The sequence below is a fragment of the Martes martes genome (genome assembly GCF_963455335.1).
Source record: "Martes martes genome assembly, chromosome: 14".
In the NCBI taxonomy this organism is placed as follows: domain Eukaryota; kingdom Metazoa; phylum Chordata; class Mammalia; order Carnivora; family Mustelidae; genus Martes; species Martes martes.
In genome coordinates this window covers 44,308,269-44,331,625 of record NC_137902.1, presented here as the reverse complement: position 1 = coordinate 44,331,625, position 23,357 = coordinate 44,308,269, and the positions used below count along the sequence as shown (strand labels likewise).

Below are 23,357 nucleotides of genomic sequence, written 5' to 3'. Positions count from 1 at the left end.
TGGCACATTATCCATCTCGCAAAACATTCTTGAGAAGGAGAAAAAAAGCAACATGAGGAAAATAAAGGGCAACGGAAAATTTTTAGTTCTCACAAACATTCTTTTTCAATTTTTACGTTTTTGTTAACTGCCGCTAGTGAAACTGTTGAAACAAAAAAGAAGACTAGCTCCGCTACCCACATCTAACATGGCTGAAATGACTTCGCTGCCCACACCCAAAATGGACTCCGACTATGACGCTTCCGACAATTCATTACTGGCCCCGCCCCTCTGGCCCGGAACCCCACCTGCCTACCGTACCAGCCCTTCCGTCAGAAATCTGCTCATGATTGGGTGACCCTAGTGTTTGGCGATTTTCCGGATGTTGCGTCACTCAGTGAGTAGGGGAAACTGCGCGCGCAGAGGCAGTAAGGAGCGGGCGGAGGTCCAGAGAGGTGTGCGCGTTTGCGCTTCGCCGGCCCGGAAGGGTAATTGTGCGGTTGAGGTGACCGGGGACTGAGGTATGGCTACCCAGGGCCTCCTAGCACCGGAGATCCGCTGCCCTGACGACCGGCTTCGTCGGGCCGTTGGGTGCATCTGAGATGGGCTGAAGGCGGCGGCGCTGCTGGCTGCGTCACAGCCTGGCGGTGCCACAGCTTGGCGGCTCGTTAGGGTCATCGTTCTGCGGGTGACCGGGTGAAAGGGGGCGGTGGCGGCGGCGGCGGGGCCTGGGCTGGCGGGCAGGGGCTCGTCCCCGCTCTCCTCTTCTCCCTCGGGCAGAGGTGCTGAATCACCCAGCGGCTGGGCCGCACAGCCGCCGCCCTTTCAGATAAGGGGGTGCGGGAGTGGGGGTGTTATAGGCGACGGTGTTGTAGGGTTATGCGTTGACTTTGGGAGACTAGAGGCTTGCTGCCGAGTTCTTAACCGAGTCTGGAGAGCTGGGTGAGCTTTCTCAGGGGACCAGGCGTCTAGGCTCGGTCATACTCATCCGTTTTATAGCTAACGCACCTGAATCTCGGAGGGCAGACACTCACGAGGCCACTTTGGGCAGATTTCCATTCCAGTGGCCAGACATGCAGGCCACTCAACGAGGCCTCGTTCCGGGTCAGTGTGTTGACTTCTGTAGGAGATAAACCGCCACAGGCTGAGATGATGTAATGGCGTGAAAGTTGTAGAAGATCGGGGCACCTGGGTGGCTCAGTGGTTTAAGCCTCTGCCTTCGGCTCAGGTCATGATCTCAGGGTCCTGGGATCGAGCCCCACATCGGGCTCTCTGCTCAACGGGGAGCCTGCTTCCCCCTCTCTCTCTGCCTGCCTCTCTGCCTACTTGTGATCTCTCTGTCAAATAAATAAAATCTTTTAAAAAAAAGAAAGAAAGTTGTAGAAGGTCTCGGTATTTTCTCAGTGTTGTACACCCAGTATAGATTCAGTGGCAGAGCTGGAAGTACGCTGGGTTTGGTATATTTTAGCAAAGATTCTTAGCTTTGGGGAATGCTAGGTAAAACATTGGTGGGTCCCGTTCCTAGAGGTTAAATCATTAGGACCAGAGTTAGGACCCAGCATCTACATTTTAAGATGCATCCCAGACGGTTTCAGCACCTTGAGTATTTTTATCACATTTTGAAGGGAAGTAATATTTGGCATGTTTAGCAGAAATTTAAATGTTTGATTACTGTTGATGTTGTGAAACCTTACAGTGCAGCATGACCTTGAAGAGTTACTAATCTCTTCCTTGGATGACATTTTTCTTCTGCTCAAAAGTTACACAGTCTTGTTTTAAATTTTCCCATTGAATGCTTAAAACCACATTTATAAAAGCCATCACACACACTGCAGTTGTATTAAGATACTAACATCTGCACAGACAAGTCGTACACCATATTGTTCAAGCTGGGATTTAATTCTGTTTTGGTGATAGTCCCAAATTGGGTTCTGTGAGGTGGATTTCTTGAAATAACAACGAATAAGCCAACAATTCATCATTAAATTTTAAAAGGTCCCTACTCAATTTTTCTACTAAAACATGATTGACTGGGCCCTTCTGTGTCTCTACATCTTTTCTGTGCCATTCCCTTAGTTGGTTAATGGGTTATTTTTTGTTTGTGTCTCGAACTAGCATTTCAGATCTGCTTGGTAAACCTGGTGCACCACCATGCTGGCCGCAAGATTTGTGTGTCTCCGGACACTCCCTTCCAGGGTCTTCCAACCAGCTTTCACCAAGGCCTCCCCTATTGTGAAGAATTCCATCACGAAGAATCAATGGCTCTTAACACCCAGCCGGGTAAAGATAATCTGATATCTTAATATTATGTCCATCTTTTTGTGCACCGGGCCTCTTTCCTTTTTTTTTTTTTTTTTTTTTTTTAATTGTATGAAGCGCCCTGTTCTACCATTAGTGATTTACTGAAACACTTAGCCCTGATAATGTCCCATATCAGCTCTTACTCCCCATTAGTTTGGTGTCATTGTGTTTCTCCTTATCACATATGAAAGACAGAAAGAGCTGCTATAACTTTCTCTTTACCTACAGCTTTTAGAGTTTCATTCAGAGAATTTACAGTGATTGTGTGAGATTGAGAGCTGTATGGTACAACAAGGAGATCGTGGAACCTGTAGTCAAAAGCTTAAGAACGCAGGAATAGTAACATTTTGTCTGTAGCTTAATAATAATGTCATTTCAGCTCTTGATTAAAGAGTGGTAAAATCCAACAGGTTAGAGATTTTCTTTTTCTTTTCTTTTTTTTTTCTTTTCTAATAGATTTCTCCAGAATTCAAATTAGAAGTATAAATTTTGAAATGTGAGGTAGATAAGGAAATATATATAAGCTAAAAGAGACAACTGTTTTCCTCTTGAGTTAACTGTTCTGCTGTTGAAAAAGAGCTTAAAAAAAAAAAAGGTAATAATCATCCCTCCCTTTGACTTTATGTTAAGGAAAGGTAACTTTCTTGAGCCCATTTCCCAGATGAAAAAAAAAGGTAGCTAATACTTAATGCATGCATGTTTTTTAAAAGCTGGTGTTTAAAATATGATTCTGGAGATATAAATCTGTAGTTTATGAAATAATTATTCTTCAAACTTTAAGAAGTTAAGTTGTAAACTAAAAATTTAAGTGAATCACTTCAAAGATAGACCACAAGTAGGTAGGGTCTGCATTTAATTTTTTAGATTGGCTAATAGACCTTTATAATGAAACTACATACATAGAAAGTACCAAGTTATATAGAGTTTTCTAGTGTAATGAAATATAATTATCTTCTATTAATAACATTCTGTTTTGCTTTATGTATTAATTGTCTTTGTTTTCATGTATATCAGCAATATGCCACCAAGACGAGAGTTGGGATCCGGCGCGGGAAAACTGGTCAAGAATTTAAGGAGGCAGCACTGGAACCATCAGTGGAAAAAATATTTAAAAGTAGGCAGTAGTCTTCAGTTTTTGAACTAGACTATGTGAAAATGTTTTAAGAAGTCCATGAACAGCTTTCTAAAAATGTGTGCAAACTTATGTATGTGACTGTTTTCTGGGGAGAAAGGCAGTCATTCTTCAGGAACTCATGACCCAGAAAAGGTTGATACTTCACACTGGTTTCATTGATTCCCAATCATATTTCTTCTAGAGAAAATTTTACTTTTACCATTTAAAAAAAAAAAGGATTAATAGTTAACATGCCATGATATAAAAGATATAATCTGTTAAGGAAGTTCAGTTGAAGTTGCATGAACTCTTAATTCAAGCACGTAATTATGTATGTTTTAGGTCAAGAGAAAAATCACTAAAACAGATATTAATAAAAGCCTAGCTCTTCAGTAAGAGTCCTCATAATTGGTTGTTCATATATGGCCTCCCTGGAAACAATACCTTAATGAAGTTTGTTTGAATTTCAGCTTTGCAAGTTGAGATTGTTAATCTGCCCAAATCTATTCATAGAACACTTGCTGGCTAACGACCTTACAAAGTGTCAATATATAATAATGGGAAAGAGCTGTAATCCGTATCCGTGTGGACAGTTCTTCCTGATTAATAAGTTTGCTCTAAAAAATAAATTACATGAATCATAAAGCTATAGCTTAGTAATACTCTGAGTGAACAGATTCGAACTAAAAGGAGTGAGGTACAGCCAGATAAGAGTTGGCCAGTTGTTTGTTTCACCTGCTCTTCTTCAGGGCGCCCTCTCCCTTGATTGTGCTGCATAAACACTGATTACATCCTTGGTTCCTTTTCTTCTTTGTCTACATCAAGCATCATCTTTGTTAATGGCACTTTTTTTTTTTTTTAAGATTTTATTTATTTGACAGTTAATGGCATTTTATACACTGGTATGACTATTAACATTTCTTTCTCATCTTTTTCTTTCTAAGAGCATGAGAACATAACCCAGATTCTTAGGAATGAAATAGTATGTATTAGAGAAGTAGCCCCACGTCTACAGATAAACTGCCTCCTTAAATTTCTTCGGAGTGAAATTAGAGGCTAATCAATTCTGATCCTTTTTGTATTATTAAACCTATGTTTTAGCAGTGCCCTTTTTTACTGGTCCCCTAATTTTGAAGCCACTTATATCCCCATATGTTCTAATTATGGCTGTTACAAAGGACTATGGTATATAGATTTTCCCCATACAAATATTAGAAAGGGCTTACCATTAGCATTTTTAATTTAGTCAAGACATGACTGTATTAATGTGCATTCCCCCTTGTGTTCTCCAGTTGATCAGATGGGAAGATGGTTTATTGCTGGAGGGGCTGCTGTTGGCCTTGGAGCATTGTGCTACTATGGCTTGGGAATGTCTAATGAGATTGGAGCTATTGAAAAGGCTGTGTAAGTAAATCATTCCCAAACATTTCCCATCTTCAAGGCTCCAGTTTTGTTTTCATCCTTCTCTTTTGCCACTTTTGGAATGTTTTATATCTAAACTTCTAACTATAGAAATACACTTGCATAAAAAAATCTCTTAGCATCTGTTCAAACTTAAGTCTTTTGCTAAGGTTATATGTGTTTAAGCAAGGAGAAAATGTGTTGCTTTGTATGTGTGCCAAGCACTTATGTTTTGTATCATTTAATTTTATAACTCCAATATATCCGTCATTTCTATAATAAATAAGACTAGAAGAATAAATTGGTATTTCCCAAAGTTCCCCAGCTATGAATGATTTAACCAAAATTTATATCCATATTTCTGTAAATTAACCATGTTGTGTTTCTTACAGAATTTGGCCTCAGTATGTGAAGGATAGAATTCATTCTACCTATATGTATTTAGCAGGAAGTATTGGTTTAACAGCTTTGTCTGCCCTGGCAGTGAGCAGAACTCCTGTTCTCATGAACTTCATGATGAGAGGCTCTTGGGTGGTAAGCCAGATTTGTTTTCCTTTTTCACTAAATATCAAATGATTAGACCAAAAATATTGGGGGGGGGGTATTAAATGGAAGGGAATCCCTTACTATATTGAACAGTTGTTCAGATCTGTGAATTAATAGGGCACCTGAGACAATGTAGAAATTATATTCTGAGGTAAATCACAGATTATTCTTTGTTGAGTATTATATTTAAATAGTGGCAAAGGGATTGAAAATCAGACTTTACAAGGAATATCCAACTCACCTAGGAGCAGAGATCAAACAGCCTGTGTTTTATAGAGTTTAGTTAATGGGAGGTGGGGGAGGCCGGCAATAAATGCAAAATCATCAGTGGAAAATATTTGTTGCTAACACTCTGAACTCTCTTGACCCTGTGTAAGGTTTTAGATTCTGTGTTTCTTGAGCTTTTGTTATTTTGCTGGGTAAAAAAAAAATTCAAAAGTGATAGCGATTTTTCTACTGTGTGGTTGAAGAAATGAGCTTGATTAAGTGGTAAAGGATGCACAATAGGAATTAGAAAATGTAAAACAAGTTGAAAGACTGTTTTTGTCTTAGACTAGTAGTGACGTTCTATGCAAGAGATATTATTGCATCAGAACTGTTGGAGGCCGACATTTTTTATTGCAGGAGAGGACAAAGGTAGTCAAGGTTTGCAGAACAGCTTGAGCAAAGGAGAAGGGGTAGTCATTAAAACTGGCTTCACACATGATCTGAGGGTCCTGGGATCCAGCCCGGCATTGGCCTCCCTGCTCAGTGGGAAGTCCGCTGCTTGCTCGCTCGCTCTCTCACTTGCTCACTCTCTCTCAAATAAATAAAACCTTTAAAAAAAAAAAAAAAAGAGTTTGAGGTAAAACTGGCTTCACAATAGTGTCAAGAGTGAAGTTGGAGTATTTGAGGTCTAGAGTGTGAAGAAGACACAATTAGGAAGAGAATGTTCAATTGCCACACTGAGGAGAGTACCCAAGTAGTCAGAGGCCATGGCAAATACTGAAACAGCAAAAAAAAGATTTTGTTTAAGAACTCAAATGGAAGACATGAGAAGCAAGTATACCAACCACGGCTTTGTAAAATCTGTGAAATGAAGAATTGTAAGAATGTGAACTATGAATTTGAGACTAGAAGGGAATGGGGGATGGGAGAGTTTGTATCACACAGATTTGCCATCGCTAACCAGATCTAACTAACTTCCATCCATCTTGCAAAACCATAATATTTCCAGTGCACTTTCCAAAGGAGAACTATTTAGGATAGCATGGCCATTTGGACACTCAGTATAATTCAGATGGGTGTTACAAATCTCCTAACCCAGAAGTTCATGAAGGCACAGAATAAGCATGGTGCATTCTCAGGTAGATAATATAAAACGGGGCTTTTTAACAAAACACCATGGCTGCAAGAGAAAAATTAAAATATACAGAAGAGTTTAGCCCCTGAAGTAAGACTTCAAAGAAATTTTGTGCTTGGGCCATATTCTCAGCTTCCTGTGGGCAGAAGATGACTCTCACCTGCTGTTAGGGCTGCGTAAATAAAGTAGTTTGGGAAGCCAGGCAGCTGCTACAGAGATGAAGATGAAGCTTTTGAGGGGTGACGGACATACAAATAAGGTCAAAGTTAGTACCAAGTGATTTTGGAACAGAGAAGAGGCTTGTGGCAGTCAGTGTCCCTCCCAGAAAAACTTTTCATGCAAGGAGGTAACCCTTGAATAAGTCAGCCAGATAGAAAAGAGGGTTTCTTAGTCAAAATGAATAGAATTAAAGAGGAATGAGATGGGGGCATGTTTGCATCTCCACCATTTCAGTGTAGCTGGAGTGTGTAGAGTATGGAAAGGTAAAAAGCAAAAAATGCAGTTGGGTCATGAACATGAAGGACCTTAAAGAAAAAAATGTAATTGTGGTAAATATCCTGAAAATGCCTCGCATTTGTATGAAGTATGAAGAAATGTAAGAAGTTGTTTTTAGTAATTATTGGTAGAGTAGAACCCACTGTGCTTATTCATATTAATGGGAGAAAAAACAGCTGTACTTTACATCAGCGGTTGAACATTCTCATGCCGTGGGTCAGACAGGTAATGCAGAGGAAATAAATGCATCTTTGAATAGTTGGGCTACAAAATATCTGCCATTTTATCCAAGAGCTGCAGGTGTGCGGTTCCTGCTTCATGTTTCCTAAAGGTTCAGTATCATCTTTTTCTATTATGTGCATTTCTTTTTTATATGCACAAGGAATATTTAAGTGTTAAAACTAATATGGCAGTCGAAGGCAAAGAGAAGTGATGGAAGACCAAGTCAGCCAGAAAACTAAGAGGATAAATAAGTAGAATCTTAACTCTCCCCTCTATTTTCCGTGTGCTTCAGTTTTTTAGGTTTTTATTTAGCATATGATGGAGTTCAAGACAATGTACTATTATGTATAAGTTCTAGTTGGTATATCATGATTAATTTTTTAAAATGCTGTCTGTGCTTTACAAAAATAAATAAAAATTATTTTGGAATTCTTAATTTTTAAGATTTATTTATTTAAAGATTTTATTTGAGAGAGAATGAGTGTTGGGGGGGTGGGGGGCAAAGGGACAAGCAGACTCACTGCTGAGCAGAGAGCGAGACATGGGACTCAATCCCAGTGTGTGAAATCATGACCTGAGCTGAAGCCAGATGCTTAACCAGCTGAGCCACCCAGGCACTCTCAAGATTTATTTATTGAGAGAATAAATGTGATGGAGCATGTGTACCTGAGGAGGCGGCGGGGGGTGAGGGTGGGGGGAGCTGGGAGTTGTGGGGTAGCTGGGGCAGAGAGAGAATCCAAAGCTGACTCCATGCTGAGCTCAGAGCCAGACATGGGGCTCCATATCATGACCCTGAGATCATGACCTGAGCCAAAACCAAGTCAGATGCTTAACCAACTGAGCCACCCAGGCACCTCTATTTTGGGATCCTTAAAGAGGTTTTGTTAGACCTCTCTGTCTAGCAAAAATAAAATTTTATAAAAAGATGGTATCAGTCAAAGCTCAACTCACTTGAAGGTGTCTGCAAAACTTTGTGTGACAGTAGGGGGCACTCTTGCCTCCTGCTAGGATCCATTCACTATCCTTAATCTTTAAGTGAGGTGTTTTGGAGGGACTAGCTGAACTTGGAACTTGTAGACTTCTGCTTTGTTGTTGTATAAAGATTGATTTTTCTCAATAATAATGTGTCTTTTAGACGATTGGTGCAACCTTTGCAGCCATGATTGGAGCTGGAATGATGGTACAATCAATACCATATGACCAGAGCCCAGGCCCAAAGCATCTTGCTTGGTTACTGCATTCTGGTATGTTCTAATTTTAAATTTTTACTAAATAACCTTCATTACTTTTTTTTTTTTTTTGGTGGCTCTACACAATTGTAAATGACTTGTGTATAATTTAATAAAACCTTGTGTTTAGAAAACACTCAATAGTTCTTTTATACTTACTAGTGGTTGTTTATTGCCAGATATCTTCTCTGAAAAGTTAATGATTCTGCTACTTAGACCATGGGCATCCCCATTATTACATTTGGCCTCCTGTGGCAGTCTAGTATATATGCAGAGATTTCCTTTATGTATTTTGTCTACTTTTGGGAGGGTTTCAGACCTGGTACACATTACCTGGGAATTACTCTTATGTATTTTTAGAAAAATTTTTAAATGAGGGTGGAGAAGAAAAGGAAGTAAGACACATGAAAGAATAGGAGTAGAGGATTTTGCAGTGGAGCCTTGGAAGAAAGAACCCAGTAAAAAAGATCTTTGGAAATGCATGTTTGTGTCTGATATGGTTAGCTCGGTCATTATTTGGATAGGTTTAGCACAAAGTTACTGTGGACAGGGCAAAGGCTACCCACCTTTGGTATTGTAGGACAGTTTTAATATCCTTTTGTAGGTGTATGTTGTGATACCTCCCTTAATTGTGGAGACACAAATACTTGAGATAAAGTGTTTTCCTTCTCAGGTATCCCAGGATAGTCTGTCTGTGGGTTGAACAGAGAGGCAGCTAGACCCAGAAACAAAAGTACTTAAATACATGTTCTATACCACAAAACAAGACATATTTTAGTTTTTTCCAGTTTTTTTTTTAATTTGAGTATAGCTGACACAATGTTACAGTAGTTGCAGGTTTACAACATAGTGATTCAGTTTCTCTATATGTTTTGCTATACTCCCCACAAGTAGCTACCATCTGTCACCACACAGCACTATTGCAGTATCACTGATTTTGTTCCCTGCGCTGTGCCTTTTGCTCCTGTGACTTCATTCCATAACTGGAAGCCTGTATCTCCCACTCCCCTTCACCCATTTTGCATACCCTGTCACCATACCCCTTGGGCAGCCATCAGTTTGCTCTCTGTCTTTATGGATCTTATTCTGCTTTTTATTCATTTATTCACTTAAATAAAACAAGACAAATTTTATAAGCATTTTCCTGAAACTTCCAGGGAAACAGACTGTGAAATGTTTCTAACCTGGGTCAGTAAATGGAAATTAGGTATTTGGCACCCAGTATGAAAAATTTCTGGCTTGAACATTTACATTCTTCCTGTGCTGTCTTTGTTTTGGTAAATATGAGACAGCATGACTTGACAACCTCAGTTTTGCAAGTCTCTTCTGTTAGGTCTAAGGTTATTCAACTGTAGATACTCTCCAGGGAGCTTTACCAGATAAAATCCTTGTGATTGAGGGAGGTGGTCCATTGTCTTCTAGTACCAGTAACCTGCTTTTAAGAAAAAAAAAAATTATTCAAGATACATGTACTTCTATGAAATGTAATATCTGAGTGCTATCTGTAAATATTTAAGGATTATTTTGCTTTAGAACAACTACATACCATAGTAGCGTACAAAACTTTTTTCTCTTAAGTATATGTATTCTTGCATTAAAACACCAAAATCCTCACCATCTGAGTTTAGCGTTAGTATCTTACCCAGAGAATGGAGTTCTGCTCCTGTTTCCCATTTTAGACACTGTTTTCCTTGAGAGAACAGGTTCAGTGTTTTTTCTCTGATAAGTAGTAAATACTTAGTGGCTTATTGAATTAAATTAAAATAGCTATGTAGTTTGAGTTTAGAATAAGGGCTATCTGGGTTGCTTAGAAAACTCCTTTAATGTGCTATAAATTACTGGGCTCAAAATATTTTATGTGTTGGAGGGGGCCCCTAAGACCACCCATTCATTCATTTAGTTTTTTGGGTTTTTTTTTTTTTTTTTTTTTTAGAAGAAGCATATACTTGTACTCAGAGCTAAAGTTTATTACAATAAAAGGACACATGATAGCATCTGCAAGGGGAAAAAATACAGGTAGAGTCTGGAGAAATTCATCCACAGGCTTTCAGTGCTCCCTGCTTTCTCTGAGGGGACTTAATCAAGGAAGTGAAAAGTGCAGTGAGATGGAAGCCCGTTAGAGACTTGATGCCTGAGGGCTGAGGGTTTTTATTAAGGGATAATTGTAGAAGTACCTTCCTAGTAACTACCAAGATGCAGATTTCCAGAAGGAAAGCAGGCTTTCAGCATAACTCACATTGTTTTCACAGGTAGTCTAACCCTGCCAGCTACAGAGTGCTTCATGTGCCAAGTTCTTAAGTAGCCAAGGACCAGCCCTGCAAGCAAGTCTTTTTAAAGATGACCTTAGGCCTGCTGTGGTGACCTTTCCCTGTATAGCATGAATGCCAGTTTTTGCTTTACATTTCATCTGTATCTTAAGCCATGCAGGCAGGCATTCGCATTTCCATTTCATGGATGAGGAAGTAGAGGCTATGTGAGGTCACACTGGCGGGTGCCACAGTCAAAACTGACACACTTACTTCTTGAAGTCCAGCCCTCTCTCCTCCACTCTTTCTTTTCACTGGTATGATTGAGATGAGACTTGCAGGGAGTTTGGATGACCCAAGGGCAGTCCCTCACAGTATTAAAGGGACATCAGAGTTGGCTTTTGACGAGTGTTAACTTCCCAGTGCATTCCATTTTCATTTTTCACCCTGATGTTTAGCATCGTGTTAACACAGCTGTGGTCTTATTCAGGATTAAGTGATACTATGTAGGAATTACTGAAACGGTCGTTGGAAAAACTATTCTAATTGTGTTTTTCCTCCTGGCTTTATTAGGATATAATTGGCACATAACACCATATAAGTTTTAAGATGTGTAACTGGTTGATTTAATACATTTATGTATTCCAAAATGATTACCATCATAGCATTAGCTAACACTCCATTCCACATTTACTATTGCTTTTTTGTGGTGAGAACATTTAAAATGTATTCTGTTAGCAACATTCAAGTATATGATACAGGATTAGCTGTAATCACCATGATGTATGTTAGGGCTTCAAATTTGTTCATCTTATAATTGGAAATTTATACCCTTTGACCAGTATCTCCTCATTTCCCCCACACCTCTACTCCTGGTAACCACCACTCTTCTCTGTTTCTCTGAGTTTGACTTCTTTTAGGTTTCCTAATACAATTGAGATCATGTGATGTTTGTCTTTCTCATATTTCTTTCTTTTTTTTTTAAGATTTTTTATTACTTATTTGACAGAGAGATCACAAGTAGGTAGAGAGGCAGGCAGAGAGAGAAGGAGGGGAGCAGGCTCCCTGCTGAGCAGAGAACCCAATGCGGGGCTCGATCTCAGGACCCTGAGATCATGATCTGAGCCAAAGGCAGAGTCTTTAATCCTCTGAGCCACCCAGGCGCCCCTCTTTCTCATATTTCACTTAGTGGACCTTCAGGGTCCATTCATGTTGTCAAAAATGGCAAGAGTGCTTTTTTTATAGCTGAATATTATTCCGTTTTATATATACACCACATCATCTTTATCCATTCGCCCATTAAAGGACAATTTGATCTTTTTATCTTGGAGATTGTGAGCAGTGCTGCAGTGAACATGGGAGCACAGTCACCTCTGTGACATCCTGATTTCAGTTCTTTTGGTTAAAAACCCAGAAGTGGGATTGTTGAATGATATGGTAGTTATAGTTTTAATTTTTTAAGGAACCTCCATACTTTTCCATACTGGCTGTACCAGTTGGATGAATGCCAGTTTGATTCACAATAATGTTGAGCTATCCTTGTTTTGTAATTGATATGTCCTTAAGTAGCAAACATCTATTACCATTTAAGATTTTTATGAGAAAATATCATTGAAAAATCTCTTGACAGCCTCCTTAAAAGTTTTGCTTAAGGTGCAGGATGGCTGGACTACAGCTCCCTACACCATCAGAAAACTAGGCCTTAGAGAACAGGCTCACCAAAGAGCCAGATGGTGGGGAACAGACCTTTGGAGGGACCTTCCTGCAGCTGACAAGAAAGTCCTAGAGGACCAGACCACCCCCCGCAAAGGCCTCTAACTCAGGGGCTACTGTTGTGAAATGTGGGACTCAGGTGCCCACATTCTGTGAGGACAGGTCTCCCAGAGGGCCAGAACACACAGAGCCTGATTGCCAAAGAGTTAGGCCATGAGAGTTGGACCTCTCAGAGGACTGTGGCATCTAGGATGAGACCTTGGCAGAGCATGGGGGCCAGGATCTTTGGAAGATTAAGCCACCCAAGGGCCAGACCCCCAGTGATAAAAGCTCCAGAGATAGAATCTCCAGTGAACCTAGCGATGAAGAACGGAAAGGATTGTACCATGGTTGTCAAGGCCAACTGGGAAACTGTTCGACAGGGTCAGCCTACACAGGAGAGGACCACTGGAGGGACAGACCATGGAAAACAGGACCACCAAGCTAGACCCTGGAGAGCCAGGAGAGGACCAGGTGTCATGGGGTGGGAGGGGATGCTATGAAAGGGCCATGAGGAAGACAGGGACTCACTCATCCTTGCTCCCTGGTACCAGCTCTGTGTCCTACCCCCGGCCATTGGTGGCTAACGGAGTCAAGAGAAGCTGGAGAAATTAGCTGGCACATCAGTATAGAGAAAGGAGGAAGGAGGACACTCTTTCATCCTCTTCCTGCGGCTTAATCCAAATTTCAGGACAGGGAGTTACCTGGAATAAGTAACATTGGGAGCCTCATGGAGAATAAAGGTTTTTCTTGGCTTCTGCAAAAAAATACATTTTGGGGGCACCTGGTTGGCTCAGTGGGTTAAGCCTCTGCCTTCAGCTCAGGTCATAATCTCAGGGTCCTGGAATCGAGCTCCACATCAGACTCTGCTCAGCAGGGAGCCTGCTTCCCCATCTCTCTCTCTCTGCCTGCTTCTCTGCCTAATTCTGATCTCTCTCCCTCTCTCTGTCAAATAAATAAAATCTTTAAAAAAAAATACATTTTTTTGCTAAAAATTTTACTGTCTGTTGTAAAACTGTTGGGATTCCTAATAGAAATGTAAAGATTCCTAGAGGTATTTTTATCCAGTGTCTTTCTTACAGCAAAATATATTTTTAATTATTCATTATCATGAGTTATATCTTTCTACTTGATCTAGAAATGTTACTCTCACAAAAGAGATACTGGTGTTGACATTATATATGGCAATAGCTGTGCCTATTCCATGAGTTAAACTGTGGACATTTAATGTTTAAGAGGACGATAACTTGCTCTACTTAGCACTGAAATAATGCCTTGTCTAAGATTGATTTTTTTTTAATTAAGGAGTTTTTTTTAATTAAGGAGTTCTGTCAGCTAATTATTGATACCTTTTGCTGTAATTTTTCTGAACTTGTTTGTAAACATCTGACAACAAAAATTACTATTCAGAAGCTGAGATGATATTCCCTATTCCACAAGGAAACAGCAGTGCCTGTCCTTGAGGTTCCTGCATTTTAGGATTAGCATCCTGTAGCATTCTCTCGTTACCTAGTTCCCTCTTGGCAGGAGCCAAGACATTCAGTTATTCATATCAAGGTTTTTAATCTCAATTCTCATACATACGATCGTTGTTGCATAGAATACCGGTAGGCTCACATCCAGGTAATGACGAACAAACAATTTGATAAAGTTACTTAAAAATCTAGATTAGTGTTTGTACTCTGAATTGAGACAGTTTAAGAATAGTGTTATTGGGGCACCTGGGTGCCTCAGTTGGTTGGGCAACTGCCTTCAGCTCAGGTCATGATCCTGGAGTCCTGGGATTGAGTCCCACATCGGTCTCCCTGCTCGACAGGGAGTCTGTTTCTCCCACTGACCTCTCTCCTCTTGTGCTCTCTCTCTCTCTCAAATAAATAAAATCCTTAAGGGGAAAAAAAAAATAGTGTTATTGTTGTGATTTCTAATTTGAATAGCCGCAAGTTTGGGTTGTGGGATTCAGGGGTAGTATGACCTAAATAAGGGAGAGACTTCATAGTCCTGTTGTTTAACAGTGAGGTGTACGATATTCATTTAGAAGTGGCATTTCTTTTTGGTTGTCATTTAGTAAAAACTGCTTGCTGTTTCTCCAGGTATAATGGGTGCAGTGGTGGCTCCACTGACGATATTAGGGGGGCCTCTTCTCATCAGAGCTGCATGGTATACAGCAGGCATTGTGGGAGGCCTCTCCACGGTGGCCATGTGTGCACCCAGTGAGAAGTTTCTGAACATGGGAGCACCCCTGGGAGTGGGCCTGGGTCTCGTCTTCGTATCCTCACTGGGTAAGCAGCTGTGTTTTAAGACTCTTGGTATCCTAAAATCATTGTTGGTACTCAGTTATCCTAGTGGAGGGAATTTATTAAGAGTCACTTTTAAAAGTTTAAAAGGGAGACACTGATTAGAGTGTATTTTCTTATTTGGCATCATGGTAAACTATTATTTTTTGTTTCACCGAGTACATCTAAAATGGAAAAGTTGGTCTGAAGAACATAAAAATGACTCTTGATCAAGAACCTTTCTGTAATGTGAGCAAGTGACCTGCTGCAGGAATGAGTATAATGGATTTGGAATTGAATATGCCTGAAATTATGTAGTGCATATAGTCAATCCTTTTCTTATCTGTGCAGTACATCAAAAGAAGTTTACTTGTTTTTGTCTTAAGTAACATTCATCATAGATCAGTTATAGAAATGAGGCTAGTTTTTTTTTCCCCCTTCCAGGATCTATGTTTCTTCCACCTACCACTGTGGCTGGTGCCACTTTGTACTCCGTGGCAATTTATGGTGGATTAGTTCTTTTCAGTATGTTTCTTCTGTATGATACACAGAAAGTAATCAAGCGTGCAGAAATAATACCAGCATATGGAATTCAAAAATATGATCCCATCAATTCGTAAGTAGTCTTTAATGTCTTTCCTTTGTTACATAGTACGTTTGTGGTATTATGGTCTGTTTTATTTTCTTTCTATTTTAGTTTCCTGGGGTTACTGTAACAGACTACAAACTGAGTGGCAAAACAAGGGAGATTGACACTCTGGCAGTTCTGGAGTCGAGAAGTCTGAAGTCAAGGTGTCACCAGGATTGATACCTTCTGAGGTCTCTGAGAGACTGTTCCATGCCTCTCTTCTAGCTGCTTATTTTGGCCAGCAGCCCTGGGTATTCCTTGGCCTGTAGACACATTACCCCAGTCTCTGCCTCTATCTTCACAGCACTCTTCCCATGTGTCTGTCTCCAGTCATTTGGGATTGAGGCCCACCCTACTGCAGTATTAACCTCATCTTAACTCATATCTTGATTACATTTGCAGACATCCTATTTCCAAATAAGGTCACCTTTACAGGTAGGGGGATTAGGATATCAGTGTATCTTTTGAATTCAACCCACAGCAATGGATTTGTCAAATTGTATCATATTTATTTCTGTTGCTGTTTGGTCTGTTCTTTATCTCGTTAGTAACCTAAGTATCTACAGAACATTTGATTAGATCGTGACTAAGTAATATTTAGGTATTCAGTTAAGGCAGTATTTACCTGTTTTTGTTGACTAGCTTTATGGTTCAACTGTTACATAATAATGCTTTTCCCTTTTCTTGGACTGTTCACCAAAATAGGTTGTTTTAGCTTTCTTGAGTTTCATGTTGTCTGTCACATTTTTTGAAGTAATTTTTTTTTCCTTGAAGCTGAAATTCAGTGTAATGTTTTTTTTTAAATGCTGCTTTAACACAGATTGTAACACTTTTCTTTGGTTGGCGGTGGGAAGAGGGGTTGCCTTGAGGAGATATATTATATTTAAAAATGCCAGACTTCTGTCTAACACATTTTTGTGAAGGTGTTTCTTTGGTTTTGGCTCAATTATTTAATTGTCTATCACCCAAGGGATTTTTTTTGCAAGATACTGCACTCATAAGAACATGCCAGAGGATAGAATAATGATTTTTTAAATTGCCTTTTAACATTTCAAAGATTAATCTGCCAGAAAACCTCGACTTTTGTCCACGGCTTCCTTAGTTGACATCTTTTCTTTTTTAATTTCCATTTCATATACCTATGACAAATAATCAGTATTAAGAAATAGCTTGTCTAGATTAAGAAGTAGTTTTTATCATTGTTATTAGAATTACATCCTCTATAACTGGCCATAATTTGCTTTTCCAGGATGCTGGGAATCTACATGGATACATTAAATATATTTATGCGAGTTGCCAGTATTCTAGCAACTGGAAGCAACAGAAAGAAATGACATGCCTCCGCTTCTGACTTCTTTATACATCAGATATCTTGCTTGTTTAATAGGGACAGGTATTCATTAAATAGTTCGTACAAGCAGCTTTCACTGAAGTTTAGAAGATAAGACTTGTCAACATTTTTCAGTTGTTCCGGTGATGTGATGCTTCCGGTCTCCTTTTTCTTCTGCAGAATAAATTCATTTCTCTTCCAAATAAGCACACTCATTTCTAGTGCTCATGTTTGAGTAATTCTTAAATGTTTCAATGAACGTGAAAACTAAAGTTTGTGTTGTGAGAATTTAACTGTTCTATTTTAAAATTAATTTGATTGAAAACTAGACAACTCTGTTTTGTTGCGTATCTTTTGAAATGCAGAAATGTTACGGTAATCTCATAGGTGATGTAGAGGTTTGGTAAAGGGACCAGAGAGAAGCAAAGAGTCACCTGCAGTCGTTCTTTGAATACGTAGCACTTGTGTAATTGGTGCCAAGCTACTGAGAGGGGTTTGGCTATTTAAAAACAAATCATAGCTGTTTTTACATTTGATCTGTTGAACTTTTCAAAAGCATTGAGCATAAAACAAAAATACAGGTGATTCATTCTCCTGATGTTCCTTTCTTTCTCAGTGCTATCTTTACAATATACGTATAATTTTGTTTGGCTTCTCATTGTTTGACATTACTAGGACAGTCCAGAATGTTAATTGTATGGCGGATTCCTGATAATGTGTTATGTATATGTACGTTTTATTTTTGAACCTTATAGAACAAAATATCCTTAAAATTCTTCTCAGGATAAAGCATTCAAAGCATGAAAACTCTTGCATTTTCAAATACACAAACACTGTGTTCCTAATTGCTGAATTTTTGTGCATATTTATTGAGATGTTTAATAGAATACATGCTTGCCTTTCCCATCTCACTTCAGGCTTTGAAGCTTTTATCAGAAAAGCCTGTTTGTGGCTCACACATAAGATTATGAAAGCAGTTTTTCTCCCAGCTCCCAGGACTTGATTTCTTCTGTTCCTCCCAGACTAAGCACTAAAAAAAAAAAAGGAGGACTTAGCTAGTCTTTCTTCATGAACTATGTCAGTCAAAACTGTAATAGGCAAAATGCTTTGTTAGAGTTTCCCGCAGCAGACTTTTCCTTCACCTGCATAGACTATTACTTGACTCTCTTGTGACATTTGTGTTTTGATACAGAAGAGTTATTTTTGGAAGTTCTTAATGAATGAACTAAGTATGTATGATTATTGAAATGACTGGTATTTTTGACAAATATTTGTTACAGTAATCCAGAAGTAATTATTCTTACCACCTCAAATTACATAGGATGCTTCTTTCTGAAATAATAAAGGTTTCAGCCAGATGGTGATTGGTCTATAATTTTTCCAGCTGAACCATATGCATACTGTTTGAATAGAGGATTCGTTTCATTTGTTTCTCTTCCTGACCTAGTACGTAGAATACAGTGTGATTATGACCATGGTACTTGCCGCCAGACTACCTTTATTTGAGCCCCGCCTTTTCCACCTATTTCTTAGGTGACCTTGGGCAAATTACTTCACCTCTCTGTGCCCATTTTCTTATCTGTAAAATGGAGAGGGTAACAGAACCAGCATCATAGGATTGGGGTGAAATGTGTGGACATTTAGCACTATGTAAGTTTTAGCTGCTGTTGCTGGTTTGTGGGAGGCTGGGCGGTGGGGAGAGTTGTCCTAAGAAAAATCCAAGTGCCAAACTTGCTATTTTTTCCCTTCTCTACTTTAGTCACTACAATGTTAATGTGATCTTGCAGGTCCTTTTGTCTTCAGTCATTTTAGAACCCAAAATTTATATCCCTATGTTTGGATAGTATCACACAAAACAGAATGATAGAATTTCAACAATAGGTATCAGGCAAAAGCTTATTTAGAAAAACAAGGTGGTTAATTTGGTGACTTGGTATATTTTTACATCACTTTTTCTGACTTTGCTAAGATAAGACTTCGGTATATAAAGTGAATTATATAAAATGTGAATACTACAAAATAAAATATTATAACATATAAAGTGGTAATGAAAAAAATCCCTGGTTCCTAGGCTCTGTTAACATGCCACTGAGGGTTTTTCTTCACATCACTCACAGGGAAAAGTGAAGACCTACACATTGATGGGCTTTAGGCAAAAAAAAAAAAAAACAAAAAACAGAAACCTACTTCTCATTTTCTGAAGCATCACTTGAAGCTTTACAGAATAACTGAGATGTGTGTTTAAAAATAATCACACAAAAAATAAAGGCCCTTTTGGTGTGCCTAGAATGCTCTCGTGAACATGAGCAGTCAGAAAATGAGTGTGGCAGGCACCATGCCACCGAAACCCAGGGGAGACAACCAGTGTCCATTAGGGCAAATGTCCTAAGAGCACAGCAGCGAGTTTCCAAAGTGTGCCAGGAGGAAGTCTTCCAAGACTAAGCAAGAGTTACAGCACATAATAAAGGCAGTGAGGGTGTTTTCTCACAGCCAGAGTGTGATGGAGGAAGGGTCAGAAAGCAGGGAAGGATGACAAGAAATACCAGTCCCTTGAAGCCTGATTTCTGCTCACAACACATATGTGTTCTGTGCACTTTAAAGTGTTAGGATGTGGGGGGAAAAGGCAGGCACATTTTCCTTAAAATTGTTCATCTGCATAGAAGGTGTGTATATCCATGTTCAAGTTCTTGAAACTGAATGACACCTGATATTTTTGTCCTTCCAGTAAGGTAGGAGGGTCCAGATACCCTGTTAATTGCTAATGATTCAGTTATTTGCATAATGTGTGCTAAGTCTTGGATAAATCATAACATTACTTTGAACTAGGTTCTTAATCCCATCTTGCCAAGGACTAAGCTGAAGCCCACAAGTTCAGTATTTGCACAAGGTCATAGGGCTGGGAAGAAGTGGTAGAGTTGAATATCTTAGCCAGTTATGCTTGGAAAGTTTGATGGATACCACAGAGCTGAAATCCTATTTGAGGATCAAAAGCACTGTACAAATTAAATAGATTGAGACTTTGCTAAAAATACTTAGAGCATTAGAATTTTAATGTTTATCAAAAGGGGCACCTGGTGGCTCAGTTGGTGAAGTGTCTGCCTTTGGCTTAAGTCATGATCCTGGAGTCCCAGGATCGAGCCCCGAATCTGGCGCCTTGCTCAGGGAAAAGTCTGCTTCTCCCTCTGCCCCTCACCCCACTTCTGTACTCTCTCTCTCTCTCTCTCAAAATAAAATCTTTGGGGTGGGGGGGGTTGACCTTAGTATCTTAAGAATAAGTGGTAATCGTGTTTCACTTCCCCAGATCCTACTTCTTATATATATAGTACCAGAAACTCCTTTTCTCCATTGCTGAGGTCATCTCTTGCTACAAATCAAAGGGTTTTTTTAAGGTCAGTGTAATGAGTAAGATGGAGTGCTCCCTAAATGTACTCAATTTAGCTAGCAGTCAGAATGGAAGCCATTTTTCAGGAAAAGATGAAGCTATGACCTTGAAGATGGCCTTTTGTAAAGAAGCTGTTCAGGAAGCTGGAGAAAATTCCCCCAGTACTGACACTGCAAAAGGAGCATATTGTGCCAGAAGCAAAGGTGAAATTAATTAGAGGTCTGATGGGGGAGGAGGGGTTATATGGGCTCTTCTGGCCAGTTAGCATGAGGGCAGGTGCTGCACAATCTCTTCCTGTCTGCCTTAGCATTTCATTCTGCCTCGCTCATAGCTTGCTATCCTCCTCCGGGGCCAGAGCCTCATAGGTTGGGCGGGGGGAGGGTATGGCAACCTCCCTGGATCTAGAAATAGAGAATTGATACTTTCTAGCAAGACCACATTGACATTCACACTCACAGATGAGCACACAATTTGAGGAACAACTTTTGAAAATAAGACCTGCTTTCCATGAGCACTTTGTAAAAATTGCCTGGTTACCTGTCCACCTGGACTATTCACATATATGCCCCAGAGTGGTTTTACATAGCATGACAGAGCTTGGTGAAACAAGATTCATATGATGATTTCACAGGAAGGGTGTTATATTTCTTATTTGCTCATTAGTCATGTTACCTCAATTCCAAGATGCTGTATTTTTCACACTTCATTTCTGAAATGTGTGTTTAATTTCATGGGTGTTTAATTTTAATGTGTGTTTAACTTCATGATTACCATTCTTCAGATACTAAAACTAGGTGTTTTTTTGTTTCCTTTTTTTTTTTTTTTTTTTTTGCAAAACTAAATTACCTTAAAATCAGTGAAGTTTTAGACTTTAAAACGTTATTTTTCAGTTGTTGGCTTATTCCTTTCTAATAGTTCATTGTCCTGTAAGAACAGATATCTGAAGGATTATCTTTCCATAACTGTAGCAACTTTTTTTAAAAAGATTTTTATTTATTTGAGAGAGAGAGATGGAGAGAACCAAGTGGAAAGTGGGGCAGAGGGAGAAGCAGATTTCCCACAGAGCAGGGAACTATATGGGGGATTCAATCCAGGTCCTTGGGATCATGTCCTGATCCAAAGGCAGACGCCCAATGGACTGAGCCACCTAGGCGCCCTAATTGTAGGAACTTTTGCTGATGATTCATAGGGGAATCCTCTACAAGACAGTACAAACCTAGCCCCACCCAGTTATGTGCGCCATGGAGGTTAAAGGGACTGATTTCCCAGCAATGCAGAATGATTCCAAACAGGAGAATCAGTAGAAGTTGAGAGGGAAAGCATTGGTGGTTTGATGTGATCTGACTGTTCATAAAGAGAGTAAGGGATTTGACAGGTTTGTTCAGTTTGCTACTCAGGAGGAATTAACTCAGCACCAACTGTGGGGAGAAACAAGAATGAATGAGGAACTTTCTTCCCCGACATCACAGCCGGGCTTGAAAGTCTATAAAGCAGCGTCTGATGGACAGAGGCAGTGTGTGGCAGCCGGGAGGGATTGATAGTGAGCGAAGGTTGCGAGCCCTGCTGGCCTTTGGGCAGTGGATGCTGCAGGCAGAAGCCCTTAACTGCAGGTGGGGGAACTTAGGGCCCAAATACAAGTCACTTTTTTTTTTTTTTAAGATTTTATTTCTTCATTTGACAGAGATCACAAGCAGGCAGAGAGAGAGAGAAGCAGGCTCCCTGCTGAGCAGAGAGCCCAACACGGGGCTCGATCCCAGGACCCCGAAATCATGACCTGTGCCAAAGGCAGAGGCTTAACCCACTGAGCCACCCAGGCAGCACACAAGTCACTGTTATTAAGCAATCAAGTCAACAAATGCTTATTGAGCCCTCTATTAGGTACCATGTAGTTAAAATAACGAGAAATAGCAAATAATGACCCAAGGTAATTGCGAAGTCATTTTCTAGAAACTACAAAAACATATCCAGGCTAATTGCTCCGGGAGTTCGGAGAAAGGGGGCAGTTGTGTGAGTGCCCACAGGAATGTAAGTGTCCACACACCCCAGCACAGGGCTGAGGGCTGGAGGGGGCTCCTCGCCTCTGTGAGAAGGGGGAGTGCTTGGGCAGCCCCTGTGTGCAGCATCGGGAGGAATCCTGTGTGGCTTTGCTGAGACCTCAGCCTTCTCTGCTTGCAAACCAAATGTGTTTGTGACTGTGTGTGCTCACAAATGGTCTCCCTGACCGTACTGGGTGCCTCCAAAACGAGGGAGATCGCTCACTACTGCATTTCAGTAGAGGAGTCATCTACAAAGAAGTTGGAAACTATGCCAAGATTTTCACTGTTAGTTCTGAGCAGCAGAAAAAAACAGGTATTTGGTAGAAAACTGGGATGTTCTGTATCTTTGTCAATGTATTATAGCTGCCCCTAAGCAATTTTTTTTTTTAATGGAAAGAACATTGGAACACTTTAAAGAAGTTTTTCAGGTTTTAGGAACTTAGTGGAAAGACCCAGAATGTAGAACATCTCTCTACTCTGTGGCCTTTGGCACATCTCTGCTCAGACGAACCAGACCCAGAGCCTTCAAGGTCCCCTTAGCTCTGCCCATGCTGGGTCTGCAACAACAGGACTGAAGTTTCCCCAGGACGCAGCGCTCCGGTGGCACCTTGCTCATCCACCCAGACCTGTTGGTGCTGGGTGTGGGGGTGAGAATCTGGGAAGGAGACACCTCTCTTCTGGGAAGCCTGCTTCCAAACCTGCAAAGCACAGAGCAGATGCTGGCAAACAGGAGCCATCCAACTCTACCTGCAGCTTCCCAGTCGCAAGTGCTGGCAAAGTGACCGACTTTGGCATTCCTCGCTCCCCCGCTGCCCAGGTCTCTGGCAAATGCTCTCCTGGCCCTTACCCTCTTAGTCCAGCTTCACATTTATAAATGGGCCTGCTCTCAAGTCATTTAGACCTGAATTTCAGTGTGCTTTTTAAAAATCTGCTGTGAAATGCACAACAAAAGACAACCATTGTTCTGCATAAAGAAGCATCATACATCCTTGAACACAAGTGGAAGGTATGTTTTGGAGATAGGATGCTGTTGACAAAGGGAAGGAAACTATGCCCCCCTCTCCTGGCAGTGGACCACCTA

General features: G+C 40.3%; 1 protein-coding gene across 1 annotated transcript; it reads left to right on the top strand.

The window, feature by feature from the left end:
* The first annotated feature begins 351 nt into the window (after window positions 1-351).
* GHITM (growth hormone inducible transmembrane protein) lies at window positions 352-18,216 on the top strand. Its single transcript, XM_080823021.1, has 9 exons — window positions 352-500; window positions 2,095-2,259; window positions 3,295-3,394; window positions 4,687-4,798; window positions 5,188-5,329; window positions 8,536-8,644; window positions 14,718-14,906; window positions 15,345-15,516; window positions 16,778-18,216. The coding sequence occupies exons 2-9, from the start codon at window positions 2,131-2,133 to the stop codon at window positions 16,860-16,862; spliced, it is 1,038 nt and encodes a 345-aa protein (XP_080679147.1). The 5' UTR covers window positions 352-500; window positions 2,095-2,130; the 3' UTR covers window positions 16,863-18,216.
* Window positions 18,217-23,357: the final 5,141 nt, after the last annotated feature.